General features: G+C 54.7%; 2 protein-coding genes across 8 annotated transcripts in view; one reads left to right on the forward strand and one right to left on the reverse strand.

The window, feature by feature from the left end:
• TOGARAM1 (TOG array regulator of axonemal microtubules 1) overlaps positions 1-2,594 on the reverse strand; it is a 36,600-nt gene extending 34,006 nt beyond the window's left edge. For all 7 annotated transcript variants that reach the window (XM_059850746.1, XM_059850745.1, XM_059850744.1 and 4 more), the window contains exon 1: positions 1,153-2,594. In XM_059850746.1, coding sequence (XP_059706729.1) covers positions 1,153-2,568 — 1,416 coding nt within the window. In that variant the 5' untranslated portion in view covers positions 2,569-2,594. The remainder of the gene's footprint in view (positions 1-1,152) is intronic.
• A 310-nt stretch (positions 2,595-2,904) lies between these two features.
• Positions 2,905-16,538, forward strand: KLHL28 (kelch like family member 28). Its single transcript, XM_059850751.1, has 5 exons — positions 2,905-3,014; positions 5,540-6,438; positions 10,937-11,380; positions 15,001-15,209; positions 15,976-16,538. Exons 2-5 carry the CDS (start codon positions 5,540-5,542, stop codon positions 16,137-16,139), a joined length of 1,716 nt encoding a protein of 571 aa, XP_059706734.1. The 5' UTR covers positions 2,905-3,014; the 3' UTR covers positions 16,140-16,538.
• The last annotated feature ends 265 nt before the right edge of the window (positions 16,539-16,803 follow it).

The following is a 16,803-nucleotide window of genomic DNA, read 5'->3' on the forward strand; positions in this document are numbered from 1 at the left end:
AAAAAGGAAACCCATCTTGCTCCAGAGGCGTTCCCTACACATCTTGCTGTCCCAACCCTGTTTGCAGATATCCCAAGGGAACTGATTCAGCAGCTCAGGAAGATACAGATGTCTTTAGGAGCCTCAGGAGAGGTAACACAGGCACCAAGGAAAGAGATGAGAATTCAAGTCTAGGCATGAACTTCAAGGTTTGACAGTACAGAAACATGACCTGAGTTTATTTGGTTAAGAGCCTGCCTCACAGCCAGGCTGCAGAGGAGCACTCACTGTCCATGACCTCATCCAGCCCAGCAACAAGTTACCAAGCAACTGAGAATTAAAATCTGAGTACGTAAATGTGGCACTGAGGAATCTGCTCTGCACAGCCTCTCATTTCCTGAGGAGCTCTGTTTGCTTCAGCTCCCTCACAGGAGATCAATTCTGATAAATCAAACGTGTCCACTTAAAAAAAAACCCAAAACCCAACAAAAAACCACCTCACAGAGATACAGCCCCATGTGTGGGATCCAAAACACGCCACAGAACCACTGGCAAAGGAAAAAGAACCTGGACAGTTTTCCAGAGGTTCCTCCCCTTTCCAGCTGCCGACGTGGTCAGTAGGTGATGACAGCCAAACTCAGCCAGAATCCTTATTTCAGCCTGACCTACATTTTTCCTGGTTGGATCAGCCCAAGGAACAAGAGCCACACAGGCACTTGGCAGCCACCAGGTTTATCCCAAAGAGCCCTGGCTCAGCCCCATCCCGCAGCTCTGCCTTCAGAGCCTGAGCTGAAGGCTGCTCAGTTTTCCTCCAAACAGAAAACTCTGCAGTCAATCTCACACCCTCAAAAACAAACATACAAATAAAGGCTGTTTTCCCCAGTTTTATGCTCATTCCCAGCGGTTCACCTGTCATTGCTGACATGCCACAGTCATGTCACCACTGTCAGACCTAAGGAGTGTCTCAGGTCTCAAAAAAAGGTTAATCTATTCCTTAGTAAGTAGTCTGGTAAATTGCTCGGTTGAATCTAACATAAGGAATTCCCAAATTTACCTTCCCAGAGCGATCTGTGTGAACAAACCCGTGATACAGCAGCCATACATGCCCCTGACAACTCTTCATCCTCCCTTTGGAAACGCCTTAAGCACAAAGGCACCCGGGGAGCTCCCTACCTGCTCCACACCCTTCGCGACGGGCATCCTCACCCCCGGGCCACCTTCCCTGTCCGCAGCCGGCTCGTTCTCCCAGGGCAGCTTGTTTTTGCCTCTGCCGGCGCTCAGCACTCTCCTGGGGCTCAGTCCCCGCGGGGCACAGTCGGGGCCGTGCAGCGCACCGCGGCAGGCGGGCTGCCCGCAGTGCCCGTGCGCGCTCCGGCTCCTGCCGCCCATCAGCAGCCACTCGGTGTCGGCGCCGGGCGGCGGGCAGGGCCCGCGGCAGCGGCCGGAGCAGGGCAAGGGCACGCCGTACTCCACGAGTCCCTGCTCGCCCAGCCGGGGCAGCACGTTCCTGGCCAGCCGGGCCCGCACGGCGTGCGCCACCCCCGCGCCGCCGGCCCGCAGCTCCACCGCGTCCAGGGCGCGGAGCAGCGTGCCGGCGTTGCCGGGGCCCAGGGCCGAGGCCAGCGCGGCGAACGCCTCCATGGCAGCGTGCCGGACCCTGCGCTTGGCGTCCAGCAGAGCCGGCGCCAGGGCGGCCGCCAGCTGGGGCAGGTCCAGCTCGGCGGCGGGGTAGGCGAGCAGCGCGGCGATGCACGTGTTGAGCAGCTCCTCGCGGAGCCGGGCGCTGCGGTGCCGCAGCAGCCGCTCCTGCAGCAGCAGGCGCAGCACGGGCCGCGGCCCGGCCGCCGCCATCAGGCGCAGCAGCAGCCGGGCGCTGTCCCGCCGCATGGCCGGCTGCGCGTCCCCGAGCGCCCGGGCGGCCGCGCACACCAGCGGGGCCAGCACGGCGGGGACGCGGCGGCCGAGGCGCAGCGCCAGCAGCCGGGTCACCTCCAGCGCGCCCCGCGCCACCGCGAAGTTGGGGTCGTGCAGCAGCGCGTCCAGCAGCGCGATCAGCCCCAGCAGCGCGGCGGCGGGCGCGGCGCCCAGCGCGGCGGGGCTGCAGCCCTCCACCGCCCGCCGCAGCTGCTCCACGGCCTGGGCACGGCCCCGGTAGTCCCGCCGGTCCAGCAGCCGCGCGCGGAGCTCCGGCGGCACTAGCGACAGCTCCGGCCCCAGCGGGGCGGCCGCGTCCTCCTGCGGGCCGGGGGGCTCCGCGCCCGGCCCCTCCTCAGCGGGGCCAGGGGGTTCCGTGTCTTCCTGCGGGCCGGGAGCCTCCGTGCCCGAACCGTTGTGAGCATGGCCAGGGGGCTCCGTGCCCGGCCCGTCCTCAGCGGGACCGAGGGGCTCCGTGTCCGAACCGTCGTGAATGGGGCCGGGGGCATCCGTGCCCGGACCGTTCAAAGCGGGGCCAGGGGGATCCGTGCCCGAACCGTTGTGAGCGGGGCCGGAGGGCTCCGTGCCGTCCTCACGGTCCTGCGCGGAGCCGCCGCGCTCCCAGGCCCGGCCGCGGCCCCGCGGAGCGCCGGCTCCGGGCGGCGGCTCCGCCATGGCCCGAGGCCGCGGCCATGGGCGGCCCTCAGGCCCCGCCCGGCAACGCCGCCGTCGCCAGGGGGCGCCGCGTGCCGCGCCGGCGCGGGGCCGACCACGCCGCGGCGAGCGAGGGGGACACGCGTACCTCCGCTACTTCTCCTCAGGCCGCTGCGGGTGGGACGGGGCCCGGGCGCGGTGGCGGAGAAGCGGAGAGCAGCGTCACTCGAGCGGCGGGGACGCGGTGAAGCAAAATCGCCGGGGAAGCGAAAGCGCGGCGTACCCCCCGCGCGGTGCGCGCTGTGGTACCGCCCGGGGACCGGCGGGTGTGGGTGTGTGCGGCGGCACGGCCGTTGATTGGCGGGGCGCGCGGGGCGGGGCGGCCGGAAGTGACGGAGCGGGCGGTGGCGGAGCGGCGGAACGAGGCGGCGGCGCGGCCGGGCCGGGCCTGGGGCACCCCGGCACAGGTGAGAGCGAGAACGGCGCGACACGGCTGGGACCCGCCGGGACATAGTCGCGACCCGCCGAGACACAGCCGCGGTGCCGCGTTCCGGCGGTGCCGTGTCCCCGGGCGGGGTGCGAATGCGGCGGGAGCGGCTGCGCGGGGGGCCGGCCCGGCACAGGAAGAGTGGCGGAGCCGCAGGGACCGGGAGCGCTGTGGGCTGGGAGGGACCCTGGGCAGGGACTCCGGGACCCGGCCGAGAGGGGAGCTGGGGCACCGAAGGGACCCTGGGCAGGGACACCGGGAGCCCAGCGCGCTCCGAGCCCCGGCCGAGAGCGGAGCCGGGGCACCGGGCTGAGGCACAGCCGCGGGGAGAGCAGCCGTTCCAGAAGCGGGGCAGCCTCTGCTGCGTTTGTCTCTCGTTCCCGGGCGTTGGAGCTGCGCTCAGCCCGGCTCGGGGCTGGTGCTCCCCGGCGGTCGCAGAGCCAGCCCCGCCGCGTCCCTGCCCGTCCCAGAGCCGCGCTCCTGTGGGGCAGGGCAGGGCAGAGCCCGCAGCTCCCGTGCTGCTCCCCAGCACGCCCACATCCCCAGCTCAGGGGTTCCCTGGTTAACCTCCTTGTTTCCAGTCCCTGCTGCGGTCGGAGATAAGTTTGAGCCACAGGCTGGGAGGATCTGACAGCCCGGAGCCCGGGGGTGGCCGTTTGGTGTCCCGAGCACGGATCGCTGGGCTGGGATACAATTCCACGGCTGCTTCATGTTCCAGCTGCCGATTTCTTGCTGAAAAGTTAAATAAATAACAGCAAATCCGTGGTATGGGTGAGCCTGGCCGTGAGGGGGGGTGAGAGGTTCTGCCAGCATGGTACACGAAGCTTTATTGGTGCAGAATACCTTAAATGTGGTTATTTATAGGTGTTCTGGCAGTTTTGCAGCTGAACTGGGACCACTCCTTTTTCCATGTGGTGGTGCCTTGTGTTTCCTGATTTTTGTGTGTTTGTATGATCAAACCAGGAACTGAACACAAACACAGAAGGAGAATGCATTCTTTTAGCTGCTGGACAATTTTTTTTATTATTTTAAAATTTTTAATTTTCCCATGGATAATTTGTGCTGCAAAATTGTGGTAGAGAAAACGTTGTTGTCTATGATCCTGCCTTCTGCAGATGCACTTAAATTAGTTTCTTTCAGTTATTTTTTCCAGTGAAAAGTGATAATAAGAGAGCTTATTTATCTCTTTGTGGGTAAGAGGTTTTCCAGCCCCTTCCCTTCCCTGTCACTGCTATTGTATTCTGTATTTAAACGTTGAATATTTCCAATTAAGCACTTTTAAGTGGGCTCACCTGCAAGTGAGGTGTCATTTAAGGAGCTGTGCAAATGAAGAACTTATTATGAAGATAAAAGAAGCGAGATCTTGCAGAGATCATTTAGCAAATCAAAAGCTGCTCTGCTCAGGAGTGGGGGGGTTGTTCCCTGGAGAACAATGGGATTCTTTCCCGTGGCCCAGGATCCTGACACATCCCTACCCTCCACCTCTCAGCAGAGCAGCACTGGGGGCTGAACAAAGAGCTGCTGCACCCTGGCAGTGCTCCCAGAGCTGGAATTAGAGCAGGTGCCTCCAATTAGGGCAGGTACCCGGGGGCTCCAGTGTCACGATGTGCACGGGACTTGGGGGAGAGGAGCTGTGTGGGGGAGTGAGGATTCTGCTCTCCTGCAGCTCCTGGGGAGCGTGGGCAGCTGCCAGTGCTGGGGAAGTGCTGAGAACTCCAGGTGCTCAGCCTGTCCCCTGCTCACCTGGGCAGCGCTGAGCTCTGCAGAGCCTGAGCCCGTCCCAGCAGGGATTTCCTGGCACGGTGGGAGCCACAAGGTGAGTGAGGTGAGGTGGGGATCTCCCCTTTCTCCTGTGCTCCTCTGTGCATCCACAGCACAGGAATCTGCTCCGGCCCCGCTGGCTCTGTGGGGGTGGCTGGCAGAGGGAATGGGAATGGGAATGGGAATGGGAAGCTGCTCCCTGCCAGAGCCTGGCCAGAGAAAAGCACAGCAGGACTGGGCTGCTCCCCAGGAGCACAAAGCAGGCAGGGAGCTGAACAAAAGGAGTTTAGTGCGGGAATTGAGCGGCACAAAAGGAGTTTAAGAACTTTTATAACTTCGTCTCAAACAAGCCAGTTGTATTCTTTAGTTATCTGTGTTTGTTTCTATTTGAGCCACTGTTCAGTTCTCTCAAACCCTTGATGTAGAGTCACAGAGTATCCTGAGTGGGAAGGGATCCACAGGGATCATCAGAACAATCAGATCCTATTTTACTCCAGAACAAAAAGAAAAGTGACAGTTGTGGGGTTTTTTAGTTGAGAGTTGAATCTAGCATAGACCATTAATGAACATTTGAAGGTCCTGGATTTACCTTGCATGAAAAAGTGCAGCAGGTAAGGTGAGGGTTGAAACGGGAATTGGGGAGTAACAAACCTTATTAAGTTAAAAGCCCAGACAGAACAACTCCTTTTAACTGTCCCATGTGCCAAAACGTGAAGTGACAGCTCCAAACTGTGTTTGTCCCAGATGGACCCGTCGTCCCCGCCGTTCCTGCTGGCCAAGCTGACCCCGCTGCACTCGGAGCAGCTCCTGCAGGGCCTCAACCTGCTGCGGCAGCACCAGGAGCTGTGCGACGTGGTGCTGCGCGCGGGCGAGGCCAAGATCCACGCGCACAAGGCCGTGCTGGCCAGCATCAGCCCCTACTTCAAGGCCATGTTCACCGGGAACCTGTCGGAGAAGGAGAACGCCGAGGTGGAGTTCCAGTGCGTGGACGAGGCGGCGCTGCAGGCCATCGTGGAGTACGCCTACACCGGCACCGTCTTCATCTCGCAGGACACCGTGGAGTCGCTGCTGCCCGCCGCCAACCTGCTGCAGGTCAAGCTGGTGGTCAAGGAGTGCTGCGCTTTCCTGGAGAGCCAGCTGGACCCCGGCAACTGCATCGGCATCTCGCGCTTCGCCGAGACCTACGGCTGCCGCGAGCTCTACCTGGCGGCCAACAAGTTCATCTGCCAGAACTTCGAGGACGTGTGCCAGACCGAGGAGTTCCTGGAGCTGACGCACTCGGAGCTGGACGAGATCGTGTCCAACGACTGCCTGAACGTGCTGACGGAGGAGACGGTGTTCTACGCCCTGGAGTCCTGGATCAAGTACGACGTGCAGGAGCGCCAGAAGTACCTGGCGCAGCTGCTGCACTGCGTGCGCCTGCCCCTGCTCAGCGTCAAGTTCCTCACGCGCCTCTACGAGGCCAACCACCTGATCCGGGACGACCACACCTGCAAGCACCTGCTCAACGAGGCCCTCAAGTACCACTTCATGCCCGAGCACAGACTGTCCCACCAGACCATGCTGCTGACGCGGCCCCGCTGCGCGCCCAAGGTGCTCTGCGCCGTGGGGGGCAAGGCTGGGCTCTTCGCCTGCCTGGAGAGGTGAGGAGCAGCCCTGGGCACTGCCTGGCAGCCCTGGCAGGGCTCACTGCCAGCTGGGAGCCCCCAGGCCCTGGGGCTGGAAGAGATCTGGGAGTCCCACCAGGGTTGGCGGGGTGTGGTTGTTCTTTTTCTCCTTGAAAACTGTTCAGTTGGCTTTCTTTTTTTGAACCACCATGAGCCCCGAGTTCTTCCATAAAAACCCTTCAGCAGGTTTTGATAGCAAGGATGAACCCAAAGTTTCTCCACAAAAGCTCTTCAGCAAGTTTTCTTTTCTTAACCAGCATGAGCCCTGAGTTCTTCCATAAAAACTCTCCAGCAGTTTTTCTTTTTTTTTAACCAGGATAAGCCCCAAGTTTCAACATAAAAAGTCTCCAGCAGGTTTTCTTTTTTTAACAAGGATGAGCCCCAAGTTTCTCCATAAAAACTCTCCAGCAGGTTTTTTTACGAGCATGAGCCCCAAATTTCTCCATAAAAACTGTTCAGCAGGTGGTTTTTTTTTTTTTTAACCACCATGAGCCCCATCTTTCTCCACAATAACTCTTCAGCAGGTTTCTTTTTTTTTAACAAGGATGAGCCCCCAAGTTTCTCCATTAAAAATCTCCAGCAGTTTTTTTTAACAAGGATGAGCCCGAAGTTCTTCTGTAAAAACCCTTCAGCAGGTTTTGTTAGCAAGGATGAACCCAAAGTTTCTCCACAAAAGCTCTTCAGCAGGTTTTCTTTTCTTAACCAGCATGAGCCCCGAGTTTTTCCATAAAAACTCTCCAGCAGATTTTCTTTTTTTAACAAGGATGAGCCCCAAGTTCTTCCATAAAAACTCTCCAGCAGGTTTTCTTTTTCTAACAAAGATGAGCCCCAAGTTTCTCCATAAAAACTCGTCAGCAGGTTTTTTTAACAGCATGAGCCCCAAATTTCTCCATAAAAACTGTTCAGCAGGTTTTCTTTTTTTTTTTAACCACCATGAGCCCCATCTTTCTCCACAATAACTCTTCTGCAGGTTTCTTTTTTTTTAACAAGGATGAGCCCCCAAGTTTCTCCATTAAAAATCTCCAGCAGTTTTTTTTAACAAGGATGAGCCCCAAGTTCTTCCATAAAAACTCTTCAGCAGGTTTTGATAGCAAGGATGAACCCAAAGTTTCTCCACAAAAGCTCTTCAGCAAATTTTCTTTTCTTAACCAGCATGAGCCCTGAGTTCTTCCATAAAAACTCTCCAGCAGGTTTTTTTTTTTTTTTAACCAGGATAAGCCCCAAGTTTCAACATAAAAACTCTCCAGCAGGTTTTCTTTTTTTAACAAAGATGAGCCCCAAGTTTCTCCATAAAAACTCATCAGCAGATTTTTTTACGAGCATGAGCCCCAAATTTCTCCATAAAAACTGTTCAGCAGGTGGTTTTTTTTTTTTTTTAACCACCATGAGCCCCATCTTTCTCCACAATAACTCTTCAGCAGGTTTCTTTTTTTTTAACAAGGATGAGCCCCCAAGTTTCTCCATTAAAAATCTCCAACAGTTTTTTTTAACAAGGATGAGCCCCGAAGTTCTTCCATAAAAACCCTTCAGCAGGTTTTGATAGCAAGGATGAACCCAAAGTTTCTCCACAAAAGCTCTTCAGCAAGTTTTCTTTTCTTAACCATCATGAGCCCTGAGTTCTTCCATAAAAACTCTCCAGCAGGTTTTCTTTTTTTAACAAGGATAAGCCCCAAGTTCCTCCATAAAAACTCTCCAGCAGGTTTTTTTAACAGCATGAGCCCCAAATTTCTCCATAAAAACTGTTCAGGAGGTTTTCTTTTTTTTTTTTTTAACCACCATGAGCCCCATGTTTCTCCACGAAAACTCTTCAGCAGGTTTCTTTTTTTTTTAATAAGGATAAGCCCCCAAGTTTCTCCATTAAAAATCTCCAGCAGTTTTTTTTAACCAGCATGAGCCCCAAGTTCTTCTAGAAAAACTCTTCAGCAGTTTTTTTTAACTAGGATGACCCCCAAGTTCTTCCATAAAAACTCTTCAGATTTTCTTTTCTTAACAAGGAGGAGCCCCAGGTTTCTCCATAAAAACTCTCCAGCAGGTTTTTTAACAAGGATGACCCCCAAGTTCAAAATTCTTTTTTATTAGTAATTTGCAGTTAGTAATTAGTAATTTGCAGTGTTAGGGGGTTTTGTTTATGCCAGACGTTTGTTTGTGCCAGACATTTGTTTGTGCAAACAAAAAAAGCTCTGGAATAATTTCCATTCTGTTGATTGAGTTAATAAGCTGGTTAATTAAGTCTGAGCAGTTCTTATTTTATCCTTCCGGGTATTTTCATTTTACTTAATTTTCCCTCTGATTTGTTATTGTTTCAAGCAAATCATAAAAATTAACTTGCAGTCTGACAAATCTGCTTCCTGATAATTCAGAAATCCTTGGAATTAAGATGGACTTAATCAGAGCAGAGTGAAGGAGAAGAAAGGAGGCTCAGGGGGACTTTCCCTACAGCTCCTGCCAGGAGGGGACAGCTGGGGGGTCGGGCTGTGCTCCAGGGAACAGGGACAGGAGGAGAGGGAATGGCCTCAGGCTGGGCCAGGGGAGCTCAGGGTGGGCACAGCAGGAATTTCCCCATGGAAAATTGTACCTGGGAGCTACAGCTTGGGGCTCATTTTAAAAAGATTTTGATAAGATTTTTGGGCTGGTTTTGATGACATACCCAATCTAATCTGAACATATTTCAGTAGTGCCAGGCTGGGTTTCAGTCCAGTTTTTCCATTGCCTTGTTGATCCTGGGATGTGATTTAGGACCAAAGTTCCTCTCTGGAAGCAGGAATTGTCTCCCCAGCAGCTGGCCTGTGTTATTTAGGGGCTGCCATTCCTGAATTTTGGGAATGAATTGTTGGATTTTTCCATCCAGAAGAGAGGGACAGATCTGAGCTCTGCCTTTGTCTGTGCTGAGGGATTTTTGGATATTTGCAGGAGGAATTGTTTCAAGGAAAAAATGGAAGTGGCTGCCCAGGGAGGTTTGGAGTGCCCATCCCTGGAGGTGCCCCAGGAATTCCAGGAGGTGGCACCCAGAGCTCTGGGCTGGGGACAGGGAATGGGGCACAGCTGGGACTCTGATTTTGGAGCTCTTTTCCAACCTCAGGGATCCTGGGATTCCATGAAGGAGTTCTGGATCATGCTGTGATCATGGCTTTAACCCCAGCTGAGGGCAGGTGTCTGAGCAGGCAGGAGCAGGTGGGTGCCCCTCCTCCTTCACTGCATTCCAGAATGAACCTCCTCAGCTCCTGGAGTATCCCTGAGGCTCCTCCAGGGAGCAGGAGGAACAAAAGAGACAGAAAAGCAACTTAATGTCCCCAGCTGGTGTGGCTGGGTGTGCTTAGAACGTGGGATTAACATTCCCAGAGCTGCTGTTGAACTGTGTGGGCTGTTCCTATACAAATACCCATTTACCCATTGCTGCTGCCACTGACAGAGCTGTGATGTTCAGTGTGCCCTGAGCAGCCCCAGGAGTGTTCCCTGTGCCCAGGCTGGATTCTGGATCCTCTTCTGGGATCTCCTTTGCTGGGACAGTTCTGTGCTTGCAGGGAGGAGCACATGAAAACCTGGGCAGAGCTGGGTGTTCTGTTCCCTGGTTCAGAGGTATCAAAGTCATTTCAGGGTAATTTTCCCAGTGATGGTCACTGATACTAACCCAGGTGTCAGGGCTGGGAATTGTTTTGTTTATAGACTTAAAAAGTAAAGGGGGTTTTGTGCTTTGTAAGAAAATATTTGGGTGGATAAAGTCATCCTCTGATATTCTTCAGCTCTGCTTCTTTCCCACCTTCTTCAGTGATTATAAAAATGTAGCCTCCCAGTATAATTTGGATTATTTTCACTTTTTTGGTGATCCATAATAACAAAATTACCTGGAATATATTTAATCTCTATTCTCTGGTGTCTCAGCAGCTCCTGTTTCTGGGCTCTTAGTGCCTGTCAGCTCTCCAGGGGCCTCATGCTCCTGTATGGTTTTTGAACAGATCACATTTCCTCTGTACCAGATAGCCTCTTAATTATTTAGCTGATTTATTAATTAAACTATTCAGGTAGATTGGCTAGACTTTATATGGGGCAAGCTAGACCCACACTGAGTATATTTAAAAGAAAATGGAATTTTAGGGTTGAGCTTTAGGGTTGAGCTTTAAGGTTTAGACTTAAGGTTGAGTCTTAAGGTTGAGACTTGGCTTTAAGGTTTAAAATGCTGTTTAAAAGAAATAAGCTGTTTTAAAGCTGTGTTTTTCAGGTTAGTTTGTGCTACGTGGACATTTTGTTTAAATTACAGAGTGCAGATAAAATACACACCTATAAACTGCTCTCTGTAGTTTCTAAATGTGCATTTCTAAGTGCAGATGTGTGCTTCCCTCTCTCTAATTTGCTTTTCTCTCTCCCGTTTCTGTGGCTGGTTTGGTTTTATTTTTGGTGTGTGTTCCCCTCCCTTTGGGGCACGTTTTCAGCCATTCCAGTTCTTCTGTTGCTGACTGGCTGTGTGTTTGCCCTGCAGCATGGAGATGTATTTCCCCCAGAACGACTCGTGGATCGGGCTGGCCCCTCTGAGCATCCCCCGCTACGAGTTCGGGGTGTGCGTGCTGGAGCAGAAGATGTACGTGGTGGGGGGCATCGCCACCCACGTGTGCCAGGGCATCAGCTACAGGAAGCACGAGAGCTCCGTGGAGTGCTGGGACCCCGACACCAACACCTGGAGCTCCCTGGAGAGGATGTTCGAGAGCCGCAGCACGCTGGGCGTGGCCGTGCTGGCCGGCGAGCTCTACGCCCTGGGCGGCTACGACGGCCAGTCCTACCTGAGGAGCGTGGAGAAGTACGTGCCCAAGGGCAAGGAGTGGCAGCTGGTGGCACCCATGAGCAGGACACGGAGCTGCTTCGCTGCCGCCGTGCTGGACGGCATGATCTATGCCATCGGGGGCTACGGGCCTGCCCACATGAACAGGTACGGGCTGGGCACACCTGGGCACACCTGGGCACCAGCAAAACATCCTGGGCAGGTTCGTTAGCCCTTGTCTTGCCCACATGAACAGGTACGGGCTGGGCACACCTGGGCACACCTGGGCACCACCAGAACATCCTGGCCAGGGTCGTTAGTCCTTGTCCTGCTCACATGAACAGGTATGGGCTGGGCTCACCTGGGCACACCTGGGCACCACCAAAACATCCTGGGCAGGTTCATTAATCCTTGTCCTGCTCACATGAACAGGTACGGGTTGGGCACACCTGGGCACCAGCAGAGCATCCTGGGCAGGTTCATTAATCCTTGTCCTGCCCACATGAACAGGTATGGGCTGGGCACACCTGGGCACACCTGGGCACCACCAAAACAGCCTGGGCAGGTTCATTAATCCATGTCCTGCCCACATGAACAGGTATGAGCTGGGCACACCTGGGCACCAGCAGAGCATCCTGGGCAGGTTCATTAATCCTTGTCCTGCCCACATGAACAGGTATGGGCTGGGCACACCTGGGCACCAGCAGAGCATCCTGGGCAGGTTCATTAATCCTTGTCCTGCTCACATGAACAGGTATGGGCTGGGCACCACCAAAACATCCTGGCCAGGTTCGTTAGCCCTTGTCTTGCCCACATGAACAGGTACGGGCTGGGCACACCTGGGCACACCTGGGCACCACCAAAACAGCCTGGGCAGGTTCATTAATCCTTGTCCTGCCCAGATGAACAGGTATGAGCTGGGCTCACCTGGGCACCACCAAAACAGCCTGGGCAGGTTCATTAGTCCTTGTCCTGCCCACATGAACATGTATGAGCTGGGCTCACCTGGGCACACCTGGGCACCAGCAGAGCATCCTGGGCAGGTTCATTAATCCTTGTCCTGCCCACATGAACAGGGATGTGCTGAGGGTGACCCTGTGCCCACCTGGGCACCAGCAAACCCCACGGGCAGCCTCATTAATCCTTGTCCTGCCCACATGAACAGGTACCTGCTGGGGTCACCTGTGTCCTCCTGGGCAGGTTCATTAATCCTTGTCCTGCCCACATGAACAGGGATGTGCTGGGGGTGACCCTGTGCCCACCTGGGCACCAGCAAACCCCATGGACAGCCTCATTAATCCTTGTCCTGCCCCTCTACGTGCTGGGATGACCCTGTGCCCACCTGGGCATCAGTGAACCCCCTGGGCAGCCAGTTAAATAATCTCCAGTGGATCCTGGGCCTCATTGATCCCTGTTCTGTCACACCAGTCCCATCAGTCAAAAGGAAAATCTTTACTTTTCTTTCACTTTGTGTGTTCCACCTTGTTTGGGCTCATTTCTGATCACCTACAAGGTGATTTTACCAAAAAGGTAAAAACAGAGACATGCCTGCACGTTACTGAGCCTTGGAGCTCGAGCCTGCAAAATCTGAGGGTGGGTGCTGAGCTTTACCACAAAAGCCCTGAGCTGAGGTGAGCTGGGGTTTTCCCATGCTCAATGCACACAACATAAATACAAAACTCTGATCAGATCTTGAATTAGTGCTACTGCTCATTGAGGGTGGGCATTCCTGCCCTGACTCCAGGGGCTGTTTCAGACCTTGCATCCCCAAGGAGTTTTCCTGGTACCACCATGCTCTTTAACCCCTCTGTTCCCTGTGGATGTCCAGGGACAGGCAGTTATCCAAAGGAATCATTTTCCATCATTCAAATGGGGACAAATCACCTGAATGTCCCTCCTGGAAGCAGAATAATAAACTACAAGTGCAAGAGCTGAATAAAGAATGAACCTCTTGTTCCTGGGGAAGGACACAGAGGTTGTTCAGCAGGGTGGCACCAGATGTTGTGAGGATGAATTGCAGGGACTTTTTTACTTCAGGCTGAGTCAGGGGAGGTTTAGGTTGGATATTAGGAAAAGGGTCTTCTTTTAGGTTCTTCTTTTAGGAAAATGTACTTTTTTCTATTAGGAAAAATATCCCTGGACTGCTTGATCCTTCTAACTCAGGGTGTTCCATATTCTGTGAATAATTCTGGTTTTATTTATGGTTGGAGGGGTGAGTACTGGGCCATGCCATGCAGCACCAGGCTCCCCAGGCTCTGGCATTAAATCAGGCTCACACTGGGTAATGAAGCCCCTTTTCCAAACTCTGCTGCTGGTCTCCTCTTCCCCTTCTTCCTGCCCCTCTGTGCTGGGCAGGAACAGCTCTGAGCCATGAGTGTGTTAATGACTGACCATCTGTACAGCAATCACAAATATCCATAACAATGAGAATTCATTTCCCTTTGATCCTGAAACCTCTCCTGCCCTCCGTGGTTGGATCAGCAGCCTCTTCTGAGCTTTTCCTGAGGAATAGAAATACACTCCCCACATGCTTTTTCTCTCTGGGTGTTATTTTCAGGCCAACCTCAAGGCAGTTTTGGATTTGCTGTGTAGCCAAAAAAATACATTTCAGCTCTGCGTTGTGTTCAGTTTCCCACAGCATTTTTATTTTAATAGATTATTATATTATTTTAATAGATTATTATATTATTTTAATAGAGTGTTATTTAGGTGATATACATTTAAAATTCTTATTTTAAAAAATCACACCTGACATCCTGAAGGAGCTTTCAGCTCTGAGGAGCCTCTTGGTTTTCGGGTGTGACCTGAAGACATGGGAGAGGCTGAACCAGCTGCTCTGCCAGGGGGAAATGCCACAGGACTGTTTGGGATGGGAAAGTCTTCTAAGATCATTGAGCCCAACCTTTGACTGAATATATTATAAAAATGGGTTAAAACTGAATTTTGGCAACACTGTTGGGCTGCTTTGGTTGTGGAAGTGCCCTGGGGTGTGATTGATGTTTCCCAGGTGATAACACAACTTCTGGGTGCTGCTGTTGGGTTGTACCAAGCAACTGCACCACTGAATTTTCCATCAGCTCCAGTCCTTCCCTCTGTGTTCCACCATTCCTGTGTGGTGATTCTGGCAGAGCCAGCTGTGCCTGTGCCACTCCAGGAGTGAATCCCATCCCTGAGATCCTGGGCAGAGCCAGCTGGGGCTGTGACATTCCAGGGGTGGATCCCATCCCTGAGATCCCAGGCTCACAGCTGTGTCTGTGCCACTCCAGGAGTGAATTCCTCAGATCCTGGGCACACAGCTGTGTCTGTGCCACTCCAGGGGTGGATCCCATCCCAGCTCCCAGGCTCACAGCTGTGTCTGTGCCACTCCAGGGGTGGATCCCATCCCAGCTCCCAGGCTCACAGCTGTGTCTGTGCCACTCCAGGAGTGGATCCCATCCCAGCTCCCAGGCTCACAGCTGTGTCTGTGCCACTCCAGGAGTGGATCCCATCCCCAGATCCCAGGCTCACAGCTGTGTCTGTGCCACTCCAGGAGTGAATTCCTCAGATCCTGGGCTCACAGCTGTGTCTGTGCCGCTCCAGGAGTGGATCCCACCCCAGCTCCCAGGCTCACAGCTGTGTCTGTGCCACTCCAGGAGTGGATCCCATCCCAGCTCCCAGGCTCACAGCTGTGTCTGTGCCACTCCAGGAGTGGATCCCATCCCAGCTCCCAGGCTCACAGCTGTGTCTGTGCCACTCCAGGGGTGGATCCCATCCCAGCTCCCTGGCTCACAGCTGTCTTTGCCTTGCAGCATGGAGCGTTACGATCCGAGCAAGAACTCCTGGGAGACCGTGGCCTCCATGGCTGACAAACGGATAAACTTTGGGGTGGGGGTCATGCTGGGCTTCATCTTCGTGGTGGGGGGACACAATGGGGTGTCCCACCTGTCCAGCATCGAGAGGTACGACCCCCACCAGAACCAGTGGACGGTGTGCCGGCCCATGAAGGAGCCCAGGACAGGTGGGACATGGCAGAGATGAACCTCTGAGCTGGTAGCACCTGTGGGGAGAGTGGCAGGGACTCCATCTGTGGGTGAGGGTCACTTCAGCACTCAGGAAAGGATCTTGATTTCTCAAGTTCAGTTTACTAATGCTGAGCTGTAACAAAAATTGTAGGAAGCAGTAATTCTACCCTACCTCCTGTTTTTTCAGTGGTTTCAGCAGTGCTGAGTTGCAGCAGTTCAGTGCTCACTGTTCTGTTGGGTGTGGAGACTCAGGGGTGCAGGGGTGCAGTGCAGCTCCCATCTCTGCTCTGGGACAGGGACAGGACTCAGGGAGAGCTGGGGCTGGGCCAGGGGAAGTTTAGGTTGGAGATCAGGGAAAGGTTCTCCCCAGAGGGTGCTGGCACTGCCCAGGCTCCCCAGGGAATGGGCACGGCCCCGAGGCTGCCAGAGCTCCAGGAGGGTTTGGACAGCCCTGCCAGGGATGGACAGGGTGGGATTGTTGGGGTGTCTGAGCAGGGATGGGGTTGGGATGATCCCGGTGGGTCCCTTCCACGGATCTGTCCCACAGTCCCTGATGGGGCACTGGCACAGAGAGAAGTTGTTTTATTGTAGGAAAGGGGATGAGAACCGCACAGAAGGGATGTCAGAGCCGAGCAGAGAGCGCTCCTCCTTTGCAGCCCTTTTCTTTAGCCGGAGAGGACTCTGGGGGTGGCGGGGGTGCCTCCAGCTGGGGACAAAGGCCGGTGCCTCCCGCAGGGTTTGATGCCGCTCCTCTCTCCGCAGGCGTGGGGGCGGCGGTGATCGATAACCACCTGTACGTGGTGGGGGGGCACTCGGGCTCCTCCTACCTGAACACGGTGCAGAGGTACGAGCCCATCTCGGACTCGTGGCTGGACTCGGCGGGGATGATGTACTGCCGCTGCAACTTCGGCCTCACGGCCCTCTGAGGCCGCTGTCCCTCGGACGGGGCCGGCCGGAGCTGAGCCCGCTGCCCGGCCCGGGAGGGCCCCGCTCCTCCCGGGAGCCGCCGGTGCTGCGGGGCACGGGGCACGGGCCGGCTGGGTTGGGCACCCTGCTCGCGGCTGTGGGTTCGGGAGAGAGCTGCGATCCCGTCGGGAATGTGTCCATCCGACCCTTTCTAGAGCTTTTGTCTCTTCCAGCTGCGGAATGCGGAGCTCCCCGCGCTGGGGAGGCGGGGGGAGCGCGGGGGGCTGAGCCCTGCCTGTGCTGCGCGCCGGGAAAGCGCCCGTGCTTCGCGGGGCTTCTCATCACCGGTACCTCAAGGGCTGCCTTGTTTCTGTATCTCAAGGTTTGTACATAATAAATGCCATAGGATGTTGCCTGTACTCTCCTTTGTCACCTGCTTCCCGGTAGGAGGGCTGGGATGATCCCTGGAGACATTTACAAGGCAAGTTTATTGCCTCCTCGGGACGGTTTTGGATCTGACGAAGAGAATTTGCCTTTTTAACTTTTCCCTTCTGTTTTCTGCTCGTGGAGAAACGAGTGCTAGATGAACTGACTTCATCCTGCTGTGTGCTTTCAGGTGGAATGCGAGGAGAAATCAGATCAGCAGCATTCCTAGCATGATCCCCAATAAAACCTCCAGCCCAT

Source organism: Haemorhous mexicanus, chromosome 6, assembly GCF_027477595.1.
Source record: "Haemorhous mexicanus isolate bHaeMex1 chromosome 6, bHaeMex1.pri, whole genome shotgun sequence".
In the NCBI taxonomy this organism is placed as follows: Eukaryota; Metazoa; Chordata; class Aves; order Passeriformes; family Fringillidae; genus Haemorhous; species Haemorhous mexicanus.

Coding starts and splice junctions, on each gene's coding strand:
- KLHL28 (XM_059850751.1), top strand. CDS start 5,540: ATGGACCCGTCGTCCCCGCCGTTCCTGCTGGCCAAGCTGACCCCGCTG. Junction 6,439..10,936: donor CTCTTCGCCTGCCTGGAGAG/GTGAGGAGCAGC, acceptor TTTGCCCTGCAG/CATGGAGATGTATTTCCCCC. Junction 11,381..15,000: donor GGGCCTGCCCACATGAACAG/GTACGGGCTGGG, acceptor TTTGCCTTGCAG/CATGGAGCGTTACGATCCGA.